At 40.9% G+C, this 12,987-nt stretch overlaps 1 protein-coding gene across 1 annotated transcript in view; it reads left to right on the top strand.

Annotated features, from left to right (window-relative positions):
• Window positions 1-3,305: 3,305 nt before the first annotated feature.
• The window catches only part of LOC310633234 (vomeronasal type-2 receptor 26-like), a gene marked incomplete at both ends in the record, with an annotated part of 39,342 nt that continues 29,660 nt past the window's right edge, over window positions 3,306-12,987 (top strand). Inside the window, 2 exons of the mRNA XM_083350923.1 lie at window positions 3,306-3,467; window positions 11,874-12,098. Of these exons, the coding sequence (XP_083207049.1) occupies window positions 3,306-3,467; window positions 11,874-12,098 (387 nt within the window). The remainder of the gene's footprint in view (window positions 3,468-11,873; window positions 12,099-12,987) is intronic.

The raw sequence follows: 12,987 nt of genomic DNA, 5'->3' as shown, positions 1-12,987 counted from the left end.
TTGCTTCTTGGCCCGCATATAGGTTTCTCAAGAGACAAATAACATGATCTGGTATGCCCATCTCTTTAAGAACTTGCCACAGTTTGTTATGATCCACACAATCAAAGGCTTTAGCATAGTCAATGAAGCAGAAGTAGATGTTTTTCTGGAACTCTCTAGCTTTCTCCATGATCCAGCATATGTTGGCAATTTGATCTCTAGTTCCTCTGCCTCTTCGAAATCCTGCCTGTATTTCTGGTAGTTCTCGATCCACATACTGCTGGAGTCTAGCTTGTAGGATTTTAAGCATAACTTTACTAGCATGTGAAATGAGTGCAATGGTGCGATAGTTTGAACATTCTTTGGCACTGCCTTTCTTTGGAATTGGAATGTAAACTGATCTTTTCCAATCCTGTGGCCACTGTTCAGTTTTCCAAATTTACTGGCAAATTGAGTGTAGCACTTTTACTGCCTCGTCTTTTAAGCTTTTGAATAGCTCAGCTGGAATACTGTCACCTCCACTAGCTTTGTTGTTGCTCAGCTTTACTAAGGCCCACTTCACTTCACATTCTAGGATGTCTGGCTCTAGGTCAGTGACCACCTCATTGTGATTATCAGGGACATTAAGCTCATTCTTGTATAGTTCTTCTGTGTAATTTTGCCGTCTTCTGCCTCTGTTAGGTCCCTGCCATTTTGGTCCTTTATCATGCCCATTTTTGCATTAAACGTTCCCTTCATCTCTCCAATTTTCTTGAAAAGATCTCTGGTCCTCCCTATTCTATTGTTTACTTCTATTTCTTTCCACTGTTCATTTAAGAAGGCATTTTTATCTCTTCTAGCTATTCTCTGGAATTCTGCATTCAATTGGGTGTATCTTTCTTTTTCTCCCTTGCCTTTCACTTCCCTCCTTTCCTCAGCTATTTGCAAAGCTTCCTCAGACAGCCATTTTGCTTTCTTGCATTTCTTTTTCTTTGGGATGGTTTTAGTTGCTACCTCTTGTACAATGTTGCAAACCTCTTATTTTTAAAAAAGTGTTTAGATGGAGAAATGAAATCTTTTTGATTCTGTTGAAGACTGTGAGTACCAGAGCCATTTCCAAGGACACTGAAGCAGGTGCAGAAGAAAAGCAGAGGGTTCCCATAACAAATTGTAAACAGGCACTATGCGAAAGGGTGGGGGTTGGTCAAAGAGACTGTTTTTTAATTGTTTGATCTGGTGTCTGGGAACATCAGATTGAATTTTGTTTTGTGAGTACTATGCCGTATATTCAATAAACAGTAAGAATTTTGGAACCGAAATGATCCTGGTGATTTATTTGGATTCTCAGACTGGATGTTGACAGTGTCTTGGAAAGTGTTGATCAGGTGGCTTGGACAAAAGAGATGCTCCTTTCAAAACATGCAAAACAATATTTGTTATATGTAGAACAGCTCTCCTAGCTATGTCTCCATGGGGACTCCAGGTGTAGCCTTTATATATCTTGTTATTTCTTTGAGAAAGCCCAGTTCTATGTGAAAGTCTCTAAAACTAAGCTGGACTGAAACTTACTGAACTCTCTCAGTGAACTTTCTTCTCCCTCCATCCCTGGAGAGAGAGAGAGACCAGGATGTCACAGGAGACATTCAGCTTCCCTGTTGCAATGATCAAAAATAATTTCCATTGTGGCTCCTGCTGGAGCATGAGTGATTTTTTCTGAAGTTGATCCTCTTGGGATCCAAGAAGGCAAACATCAGGAAGCAACCTGAAATTGCTACTTGATGCTTCACCCTACAGGACAGAAGCAGTTCTTAAATACTCCTGTCTGTGGGCATGTGGTGCTTTGCTTGTGTGAAATTTCATTGCCTCCTACTTGATCTCCCTGCTGTTCAACTTTGTTTTGTTCTGCTGAGAAAACTGTGCTTTCTGAAATGCCATCAGGTGTTGCAATGAAGAAAAGGATTCTGGTGGATGCAATCAAGTCCCAGAAATTTCTGCTGCTATTGCTTCTGGGTCTGCTGTCCAGTGCAACCGGTAGTCAAAAATGTCTCCTTAATTTCATCAGGGACAAGAATGCTTTGTACACTTACTATCAATCAGGAGATCTCAACATTGGTGGAATTATTTCTGCAACAACACTTAAGTTCAAGCCAGCTGTTTTCTATAAACCTCCCATCACTAGTCTTGTTGGGTATGTTATAAAAGTTCCTCTGTCACTTCTTTTTTCACTTTAAACCTCCCTGTCCATCAAGGACTATTTTCTCCAGTGCCTGCTGAGGGGATTCTGGAGGTTTTGGTTTTATGGTTCCATTTAACCACAAAGAAGCAGCACTTGTGCTCCTAAAGTAACCCAAGACCACATGTCTTGATAGTGTGCTAATATTTCAGGGGTTGCCACAAAGAAGAGGGAGTCAAGCTATTCACCAAAGCACCTGAAGGCATGACAAGAAGCAATGGATGGAAACTAACCAAGGACACAAACAACTTAGAACTAAGGAGAAGTATCCTGACATTTAAAACAATTAATTGGTGGAACAACCTGCCTGAAGCTGTGAATGGTCCAACACTGGAAGTTTTTAAGAAAAGACTGGACAGCCATTTGTCTGAAATGGTATAGGGTTTCCTGGCTGAGCAGAGGGTTAGACTAGAAGGGTGCTCCTAAAGTAACCCAAGATGACATGTCTTGGTAGTATTTCAATATTTCAGGGGTTGCCACAAAGAAGAGGGGAGTCAAGCTATTCTCCAAAGCAGCTGAAGGCAGAAGAAGAAGCAGTGGATGGAAATTAAGCAAGGAGAGAAGTACCTAAATTAAGAAAAATTTCCTGACAGAACAATTAATGAGTGGAACAACCTGCCTGAAGCTGTGAATGCCCCAACACTGAAAGTTTTTAAGAAGAGACTGGACAGCCATTTGTCTGAAATGGTATAGGGTTTCCTGGCTGAGCAGGGGGTTAGAGTAGAAGACCTCCAAGGTCACTTCCAACTCTGTTATTCTATTCGATTCTGTTATGTTCTGTTGCTAAGAAGCAACTGTCTTGGTGTCTTCTGCTGTTGGTTTTATCCCCCTCTTCTTGCGTGTATAACCATTTGCTCACTGTAATTTATAACTTAAATACACTGTAGATATGTATAGGATTGTGCATTAAAAAGAGATTCTATTATAGATGTCATCAATTGGTTTGCAATGAAAATGATTGGATGATACCTGTGTTTACTTTAGGGTGGGACCATTTATCTTCTGGTTTCTACTGTCCTTCTTCTTTGCCACCGAGGAGATCAACCGAAACCCCAAGCTCCTACCCAATGTCACTCTGGGCTACAACTTCTATGATAATTATTATGAAGCTAGGATGACCTACGATGCCATGGCAGACCTCCTCTCAACCGGGGAAGCAAGTGTTCCCAACTACAGCTGTGGAAGAGCAAGCAATCTTTTGGTGATGATTGAAGGAATGGAGTCAGAGGCTTCCAGTCAGATTTCAATCATGTCAAGCATCTACAAAATCCCACAGGTATGACTCAAGGTAGGTTGGAACTGGGTTCTCTGATTGGTCTAGAGAAGTCAAGGGGTGCATGGAGATGGTTGATTTCCCCTTCTACTTAAAGAAGGACAGTGTTGGGGCCAAACAAGGACAGGAATGCTTAGGGAGCTACCTATATATTCTACCTTTGTGGACCTTTGAGGAGCCCAGTAAGTTCCTGTACTGAATTTTGTTTCTTGAAATTGTCCCAGTGAAGCTCTCTGTTTCATTGTGCTCTCTGCTTAAGTGTTCAAATGTGGAAAGAAGGATTTCCAGAAGAAGGGTGTCTTGCCTTCATTTGAACATATCTCTTCATTTTTTAACATGGTTATTCTGTAACTTCAGTTCCTTCAAGTGTGAGAGGGATCTTGGAGTCCTAGTGGTCAATTACTTAAATATGAGCCAGCCGTGTGCTGCAGCTGCCAAAAAAAAGTCAACACAGTTCTAGACTGCATTAATGGAGGGATAGAATCAAGATCATGTGAAATGTTAATACCACTTTATAACATCTTGGTAAGGCCACACTTGGAATACCACATCCAGTTTTGGTCACCACGTTAATTTGAGCAGAGAAGAGCAACAAAGATGGCTAGGGGACTGGAGGCTAAAACATCTGAAGAACAGTTGCTGGAATTGTGTATGTCTTGTTTAATGAAAAGAAGGAGTGGGGTGAATGAAAGCAGTGTTCCAATATCTTAGCGGTTGCCACAAAGAAGAGGGAGTCAAGCTATTCTCCAAAGCACCTGAGGGCAGGACAAGAAGGAATGGATGGAAACTAACCAAAGAGAGAAGCAACCTAGAACTAAGGAGAAATTTCCTGACAGTCAGAACAATTAACCAGTGGAACAACCTGCCTCCAGAAGCGGTGAACGTTCCAACACTGGAAGTTTTTAAGAAGAGACTGGACTTCCGGTTTTTGTACCGTAGTGAATGGCCATGGGATTGTGAACCTCTGCATCCCACGGCTGTTTTCACCCTGCCAGGGGACCCTAAATGGGTCTGAAGTCACCCTAGAGAGACAGCAAAGGAAGAGGGGCACCCCGTTGATCACAGAACAGTGGTGGTCATTCCATTTTGATCTGGGGGAAGCCCTCTGACCCAACAGGAGAAAGGCTAGCTACATGCCAGCATCTAGCCCCCGCTACCTGCAGCCAAAGTCTAAGAACACAAACCAGAATAATGGTGAACAGCATGCCTGGAATTGGTGAGAGTATTTGATCTTCTCTCCTTTATTTTGAAAGTAAGTCCCTGGGAAAGATCCCCAAAGCAAGAAAACCTCCGAAGGGGAGTGGAGGGGACTACATTCCCATTCCCCCATAGACAGAAGTGGCAAATTAACCCTTAAGGAGGAAAGAAACATATTGACATTAAATTTAAAGTACTACAATCTGATCAAATTTAGAAACTGAAACAAACTGCTAAGATTATATTCTAAAGGATTTTGATGAAATTATAAAAAAAGAAAAATAATAAGAATAATTTCTTGTCTGAAAGAACTGGAAAACAAATATTTGCTGACATAGTGGACAATTAGAACATAACACATTAAAGACAACAGCCAGAAACAAAGAAAAATCTGTTCCCATGAACTCTAGTAACCTTTAAGATGATAGTTGCTAGGGAACAAGAAGAGATTGTACACTGGACCAGCTATAAGATTGTAAAGTGTATAAAGCAGGGGTGCCAAACTGCCGGCCCACAGGCCAGACGCGTCATCCAGAAGTCGTGCCCATCCCATTGCTGGCAATGGCAAAACCATCCTGATATGTTGCACAACATTACATGACGTCGCGAGTTTGACATGTCTGGTCTAAAGGAAAAGAAATACTTTGATTGTGATCTAAATTTATGAATTGTTTACAGAAAAAGAAAAACTTTGATCTATAACTAATCTTTGAGAGGGGAAGTTACAGGAAGGATTTAAGGTGGCGAAATATATTGAACTGCAATTCTGACTGATTGACAATTGACCCCTGAAAGAAAGAATTGTTATAAAACATTGATTTTACTGAAACCTTGACAACTGAACATACAGTGGATTATAAGAATTATACAAGAACTATACAAAATTGGACTGTTTGGATTTTGAGTTTTGGCCAGCTTGACAAGACTAATTACAGAGACTATGGCATTTATGACAGATTACTCGAAAGGGGGACACAACATGGATATGACATAAAAAGGTAAAAGTAAAGGTTCCCCCGCACATGCGTGTTAGTTGTTTCCAACTCTAGGGACCAGTGCTCATCTCCGTTTCAAAGCCGAAGAGCCAGCGGTTGTCCGAGGATGTCTCCATGGTCATGTGGCCGGCATGACTAGACACCAAAGGCGCACGGAAAGCTGTTACCTGCCCACCATAGTAGTCCCTATTTTTCTGCTTGCATTTTTACATGCTTTCGAACTGCTAGGTTGGTAGAAGCTGGGAGGAGTAACAGGCACTCACTCTGTTATGCGGCACTCGGGATTCGACCCGCCGAACTGCCGACCTTCTGATCGACAAGCTCAGTGTCCTAACCCACTGAGCCACCACATCCCTTTGATATGACATATTCATCAAAAAATGATAGAAAACCACACTTAATACCTACTCCTGAAGGACTCAGCCTGAAAGATCAAAGAACTCTAGAAGCAACATTCCAAGATAAGACAAATGCTTTCCAAGAGGAAATTTACCAATGCTATGACAGATACAAATCACAATAGCTTTAAACCATGAGGAGATTAAATACAACTTTGATAACATAAATGAATACACTTCTAACTTAAATTTACAATAAAAAACATCTAGAGAATGACGATAAAGAATGAACAAGCAAATCAGATAATAGAGTGTAAACTAGAAAAAATGAACATAACATAAGTTGATAAGAAAAAATGCTATATATATATGGATGCTATTATTGTAAATAGAATGTTTATATTTACTCATTTATACCTGGAAAATTATATTTGTTTAATGTTGAAGAAGGAAAATACTATTGGGAGAAGAGAAGATCAAGGAAATACATTATTAATTGATATACAAATTATGGCAATATAGAAATTAATTATTATTGACTGTTAATTAACTATTATTGATTATATATTTCTCCCCAAAACTTTATGAAACAAGACAACACGCTGTACACCAGGCATTAAGGTTGTTATTGTAAAAAATCAATATTTTTTTTAAAATAATAAGAATCTGGATAACCATTTGTCTGAAATGGTACAGGGTTTCCTGCCTGAGGAGGGGGTTGGACTAGAACAGGGCTTTTCAACCAGTGGTACAGGTACCACCTGTGGTACATTGGCACCTGGCAGGTGGTATACGACCATCTTAGAGAAGTGGTAGGGTTTCCTGCCTGAGCAGGGGGTTGGACTAGAAGACTTCCAAGATCCCTTCCAACTCTCATTCTATTCTATTCTATCCTGTCCTGTCCTTTCCTATTCAATAATTCTACTCTTCTTCATTTTTTAACATTGTCATTCTGTAAGTTCAGTTGTTTCAACCTCATGATGCATTCTGGAACCCCTATCTTTCCATCTATCCAATACCTTCATTTTTTTCTACAGAATATTTGTTAAATTGAGAAAGAAGAAATGATTAAGTTCTAAATAATACTGTTGGCATGCTCGCTTTGGTCTGGTCTGTGTATCAGTCCTCTTATTTTCTCTCTTGTCTCTTTCTTCTATCCTCTCTCTTTGGGAACTACAACCTATCCCTTCATTCCAGATGCATCTTCTTCTCTCAATCCCCAAATGAGACAGCTTTCTGTCAAGCCCCGTGGGCTTGCCATTTGAGGGAGGTGGAGGGAGACTGCCATGAGGCTCTGCGGCTTGGCACCGGGCTGATGACAATGTGGAATACCCGGGGAATCCCTCGACTCAACCGACGAACAGCTAGGAGGCTCCTCGGCGCTGCACTAGGCTGGCAAGAACACTGAACAGCCAGGAAGTCCCTGGCTTGTCTGTGGAGCAGCTGGCCAGCACTGGAGCCCCAACAGCAGTGAACAGAAGGAATGGCACCTGGGGAAAAGGAAAGGGCGGTCCTACCTGCACTGCTATGCCACTGAACAGCCGGGTGGCCGTGCCACTGACAAACAGCTGATCGGCGCAGAAATGAACACGGGACTGCATAGCAAGCCAGAGGAAGGACCCAGGGGCAAGTGTTACTGCTTTTGAAGATACAAACCGGATGCTGGCTAGCTGGATGGGGGTGGAACTGAGGAGACTGACTGTATGTAAGGCACTGGGAGAAGATCACTCCCAATGCTGACTTTGTTTGCCATTAAACTCTGGTCAGACCATTCCTGATTTGCCAGCTGTCTTGTCAACCATCATTTGCTTTCTTTGGGGACCAGGGCTGGTAAGGACGCTGACACTTTCACTGTCAGCCTCCCAAGCTGCCAATATTTGAATCTCCTCACTTTGGGCTTTCTTGTCTCTTTCTTTCACCTGCATCCAAATTTCTTTAGGAAATCCTTTCTTTCTACTCCTTCTTAGGTCAGCTATGGTTTTGTTTCTGAAGCTCTGAGTGATAAAATTCAATTCCCATTTGTCTATCGGATGGTTCCCAAAGAAGAACATCTGTACCACATGATTGCCAAGTTACTCCAGCACTTTGGATGGAACTGGGTCACTCTTGTTGCTCCAGACACAGATGGTGGAGAAAGGTTCATGAGGACTTTGAGCCCAATCTTAACCAGAAATGAGATTTGTGTTGCCTTCTCATTGAGGTTCCCAGGACTGCAGGTGGAAATCCCATTATTACCCCTTGAAACGCTGTTCATGTGGAACAATGTCACTGTTTTCATTTACTATGCAGAGGTGCGTTTCTTTTACTCCGTCATAAAAATGTTGCATTTCCTGGTCTCGAAGCTTTATAGAATCCCCATTGTGGGGAAAATCTGGATCACAACAGCTTTGTGGGACCTCACCTTGAATTTCGCTTATGACATTTTTGCTGACAAGCAGATCCATGGCTTTTTCTCTTTCATATGTCATCAGAAGAAAATGGTGAATAATGACAATTTTGAAAAATTTTATGACACCATGAACAGGTTTGGATTGGCAGCCTTTGAATGTTTGCTTTCAAAGCCTGCCTTGTCAGTAAAATGGAGGAGAAGATGCAAGAAGCAGGAGATGCTGGAGGTCCCAAGTGAAGAGTTTGTTGACAAAATTTTTTCCAAGGACAGCTATCACATTTCCAGTCTTGTGCAAGCTGTGGCAAGGACCATTGATAGGGCCCTGACTTGGAGAACCCAAAGGATAAGACCTGGAGGTGAAGATGGGCTCAGATCCCATAGTATTGCAGCATGGCAGGTAGAGATTTTTTTTCCTGGGAAGTCTATCTGCTTTCCTGAGGTGCCATCCAAGGGTTGAGAACAGTTGACATGTTGTGGTGGGTTACGTTTTAGGAGTCCCAAAGGTTCTTTTTCTAGAGGCAACTGGACTTTCTTCTTTTTCTTTGAAGACATTTTGCTTCTCATCTAAGAAGCTACTTCAGCTCTGACTGGATGGTGGGGAATGGAAGGATTTATACTCCTTGCAGACAGCTGGTCATTGGCATTCTTTTAGTGAGTCACTGAGGCCACCTGGAGGTTTATCTGTGTCATCAGGGTCAGCTGAGCAGTGCAAATGTGTAAGTAGCCTTTTTGGAACTGAAGGCCACTCTTTCAAAGGTAGCAAAGTTCACATTTTGGACAGAGAGAACTGCTGGTTTGAAAGAGGGGTCAAAGAGACCATTCATGTCAAAACTGAACAGCCCTCTCTCAACAGAGGGGGAGGAATATGACATCAACTATCTCCAGTCTACAACATGGTCCTTTCAATAGTTCCAAGAAGGCTCCAGACCCATTTGCACTAATCAGGTGACCATGACGGCAAAGGTAAATCTCCAGGTGACCTCAACGACTCTCCAAAATAGGGGTGTCAAACTGCTGGTCTGCAGGCCGCATGCGTCAGAGCAAAATTGTGCCCACCCCATTGCCGGAAATGGAAAAAAAGTATTGCAACATGTCACATGACGTTGCAAGTTTGACACCCCTACTCTAAGAGAATGCCAATGACCAGCTGCCTGCAAGGAATTTAAATCCTTCCATTCCCCACCATCCAGTCAGAGCTGAAGAAGCTTCTTGGATGAGACTCGAAATGTCTCCAGTCTGTGGAAAAACCTCTCTACACGGAACCAGTCCCTGGTGCCCAAAAGTTTGGGACCTTTGGTTTAAAGGAAAGAGCACAACATGGAGAAAACACCAACTGTTTTACAAAAAAGAGCATACCGGAACAATGGGAAAGCAGGATTTGGGGGAAACAGCAATTGTTATGTCTGGGGTGTTATGTGGCAGGTGCTTGTCTGTTTGAAATCTACAGTCCCAGGACCCTTTAGAATCAAGAATCAGAATAGAGCTGGAAGGGACTTGGGAGGTCTTCTAGTCGAACCCGCAGCTTAAACAGCTATACCATTTCAGACAACTGACTGTCCAGTTTTTTCTTAAAAATCTCCAGTGATGGAGCACTTACAACGTCTGGAAGCAAGCTGTTCCACTGGTTAATTGTCCTCGCTGTTAGAAAGTTGCTCCTTAATTCCAGGTTGCTTCTCTCCTTCATTAATTTCTCTCTGTTGTTTCTTATCTTGCCCTCTGGTGCTTTGGAAAATAAATGCAAATGGTATTTCGTGCAGATCTTCTAATGCATCACTGTTGCTTCTTCATTATGTAATTGTGGTCAGTCTGTGTGATCCTCTTGCAGCAACTAACTAGCTTATCCACTGTTTCTTCAGCTTGTTTGCAGAGAGGTAGCATTTGCTATTGCTATTGTCTTCTCAATTCTGGCTTTGTATATATTTGTTCTTAAGGCTTGGTCTTGTGCAGCCAGAATTACCTCTCTGGCTCTTTCTTTGATTTTCCTTCTCTTAGCCATGACCAGGTCTTGTTATTATCTGCTTTGCCTACTATTTGTTTTAATGTACAGACCATGTGATACTTTGCCTGATCATGTCTCTTTTCTATTCATCATTTGGTCTTTTATATAGGCCAGTTTGATCTTTCAAGTATTCAGTAACGCTTCCTGCTAACTTCAGTGCATCTTCTTAATTATCCTTCAGATATTATTGCCATGCCCTTTTTTCTGCTGTATAGGCAGTCCTCGACTGACAATAGTTCCTTCAGTGACCATTCGAAGTTGCCACGGCACTGAAAAAGTAACTTGTAACCATTTTTCACATTTACGACCATTGCAGCACCCCCATGTCACATGATAAAAATTTGGATTCTTGGCAACTGACTCACATGTCAACATCCAGCTTGAGAGTCCAAATAAAAGTCCAGGTTCATTCTGTTTCTGAAAATCTTACCACTTATTGAATACATGGCATGGTAATGTCAAAGCAAAACTAATTCTGTGGCTCCCAGACACCAGTTCATAGAAATAAACAATAATTTCTCCAGCCAAACCTCCAACCTCTCATGTAGTCCATGTAAACAGTTTCACTTTGTTATGGGAAGCATCTGCCTCCACCCCACACCTGCTGTAGTGTCCTTGAAAGGTTTCAGACTCTCATGGTCTTCAGTGGAATCATAGATGTTGAAACAAAGAGTCATGTAGCTGCCAAAGTTTCATTCTTGACATCACATTTGTGACAGTTGCAATGTGGTCCCGTTTTGTGACCTTCTGACAAGCACAGTCAATGGTGAAGCCAGATTCCTTTATCAACCGGGTTACAAAGTTAACAACTTCAGTGATTTACATAAGAATTGTGGCATGAATGGGGCAAAGCTCACTTAAGAAAAGTCTTGCTTAGCAATAGGAATTTTTGGCTCAATTGTGGTCATAAGTCAAGGACTACCTATACTTGCAACATTCCAAGGTCACCTAATTTCCTTAGCTACTGCTGCTGCTGATTTTATTTATTTTATTTATTAAAATGACATAAATACCCATAGTGGAAAATATCTGCAGCTCGGGTGTAGGATGAGGTGAGTATTCGTTCTCTGAGCTTGTGGGTTGGTTTCCGAACGTTTCATTACCAGGCTAGGTAAGAACTTCAGCAGAGTTTACGGGATGTCAGTGTTGTTGTTCTTCTGTTTATAAGGGCTTCAGGTGTGGGTGTGTCAAGTAAAGGTCTTGTGATGGGTCTTGTGATAGGTGAGGTGTAAGTCAACCAACCCACAAGCTCAGAGAATGAACCTTCACCCTCATAAAAACCCATCTTGCACACCTATCTCCAGGTGGTTCACACAATTAAAGACGAGAATAAGAATCAATTGCAAATAAACAACTAAAAATAAAAATCATTAGAAAAACCAATTCTAAGATTGTGCTTTCTATTAGGCTGAAGATTTTATAGGCAGATGGAATTACTAGACTCTGTTTCCTGTTCTCTGAACATGGTTGGGGTTTTTTTCTTCTTGTTAGCTTCACTCTTTCCTGGGAAACAGCCAGTTCTACAACTCCTCTCTGGTAGGAGTGTATTTGGATGAGAAAGGGGAGTTGAGTGCCAGTTTTGATATTGTGAAATGGGAGACCTTCTCCAATGACTCTACCCATGCCACAAAATTTGGAGAGATACACAGACATTGGGGCTCCTCAGAGACCAATTTCATCCTTGATCAGGATGAATGGTCCAGGCATTTTAATCAGGTAGGTACAATCCATTCATCTCATTGGGGTGAAATTTGTTTTTTTATTTGTTAAAGTTCAAAAACACTAGAAGGCTATATATTAAAAAAGAGGAACAAACAGTCACTACCACATGCTTCTCCCAGAAGAAGGAAGCTGAAGCCACCAGCCTGATGATGACGGATGGGATTTCGTCGAAACGTTGCTTTTACACCTTCAATTCTACGTGGGAAAAAACCTGAATAACCAAAGCTCCACATACAAACACCCACGAAAGCCTCAGAATATATATATATATATATATATATATATATATATATATATATATATATATATATATATATATATATGTATATAATATTTATCTATCATCTCTATATCTATCTGTCTGTCTGTTTGTCTGTCTGTCTACCCAGGATTATATTTAAAGCAAATAACTATATAACTATATTACTATTGTGTATAGTATGTATTTGATAAATATAATTTCAGAAAAAAATCTATTTCTTAAATTTATTTGCTGTCTATCTCATTATGATGCTATTCTAAATGGGTTCATACACAAAGAGCTACATAGGGAAAAGGAAAGAGGGAAAAAAAAGAAAAACTCTCCACTGAATGACCTAAAAAGAACAAACAAAAGAAAAATATCTAAGAATTGGAGAAAATGATAACAGAAACAATGAAAAATCACTAAAAAAAAACCTAGAAAAACTAAAAGTTGGAAACTCAGAAAGCCACCCCATATTCTTTCATATGTGTATAGAAATGTCTAGATGTCATATTATTTTCTCTCTCAAATAGCAGTTATCTCTTTATTTTAAGCTGCTATCATTTATCCTGTGGGTTTTTAAGTCAAGCATCATCAAATAGCTTCTTCAATTTCTTATCTGTTAATTTGCATTGGCTT

This window comes from Vipera ursinii, assembly GCF_947247035.1.
Source record: "Vipera ursinii genome assembly, chromosome: 2".
NCBI lineage: Eukaryota > Metazoa > Chordata > Lepidosauria > Squamata > Viperidae > Vipera > Vipera ursinii.
Note: the sequence above shows the minus strand (reverse complement) of the source record. Positions and strands in the feature narration are given on the sequence as shown.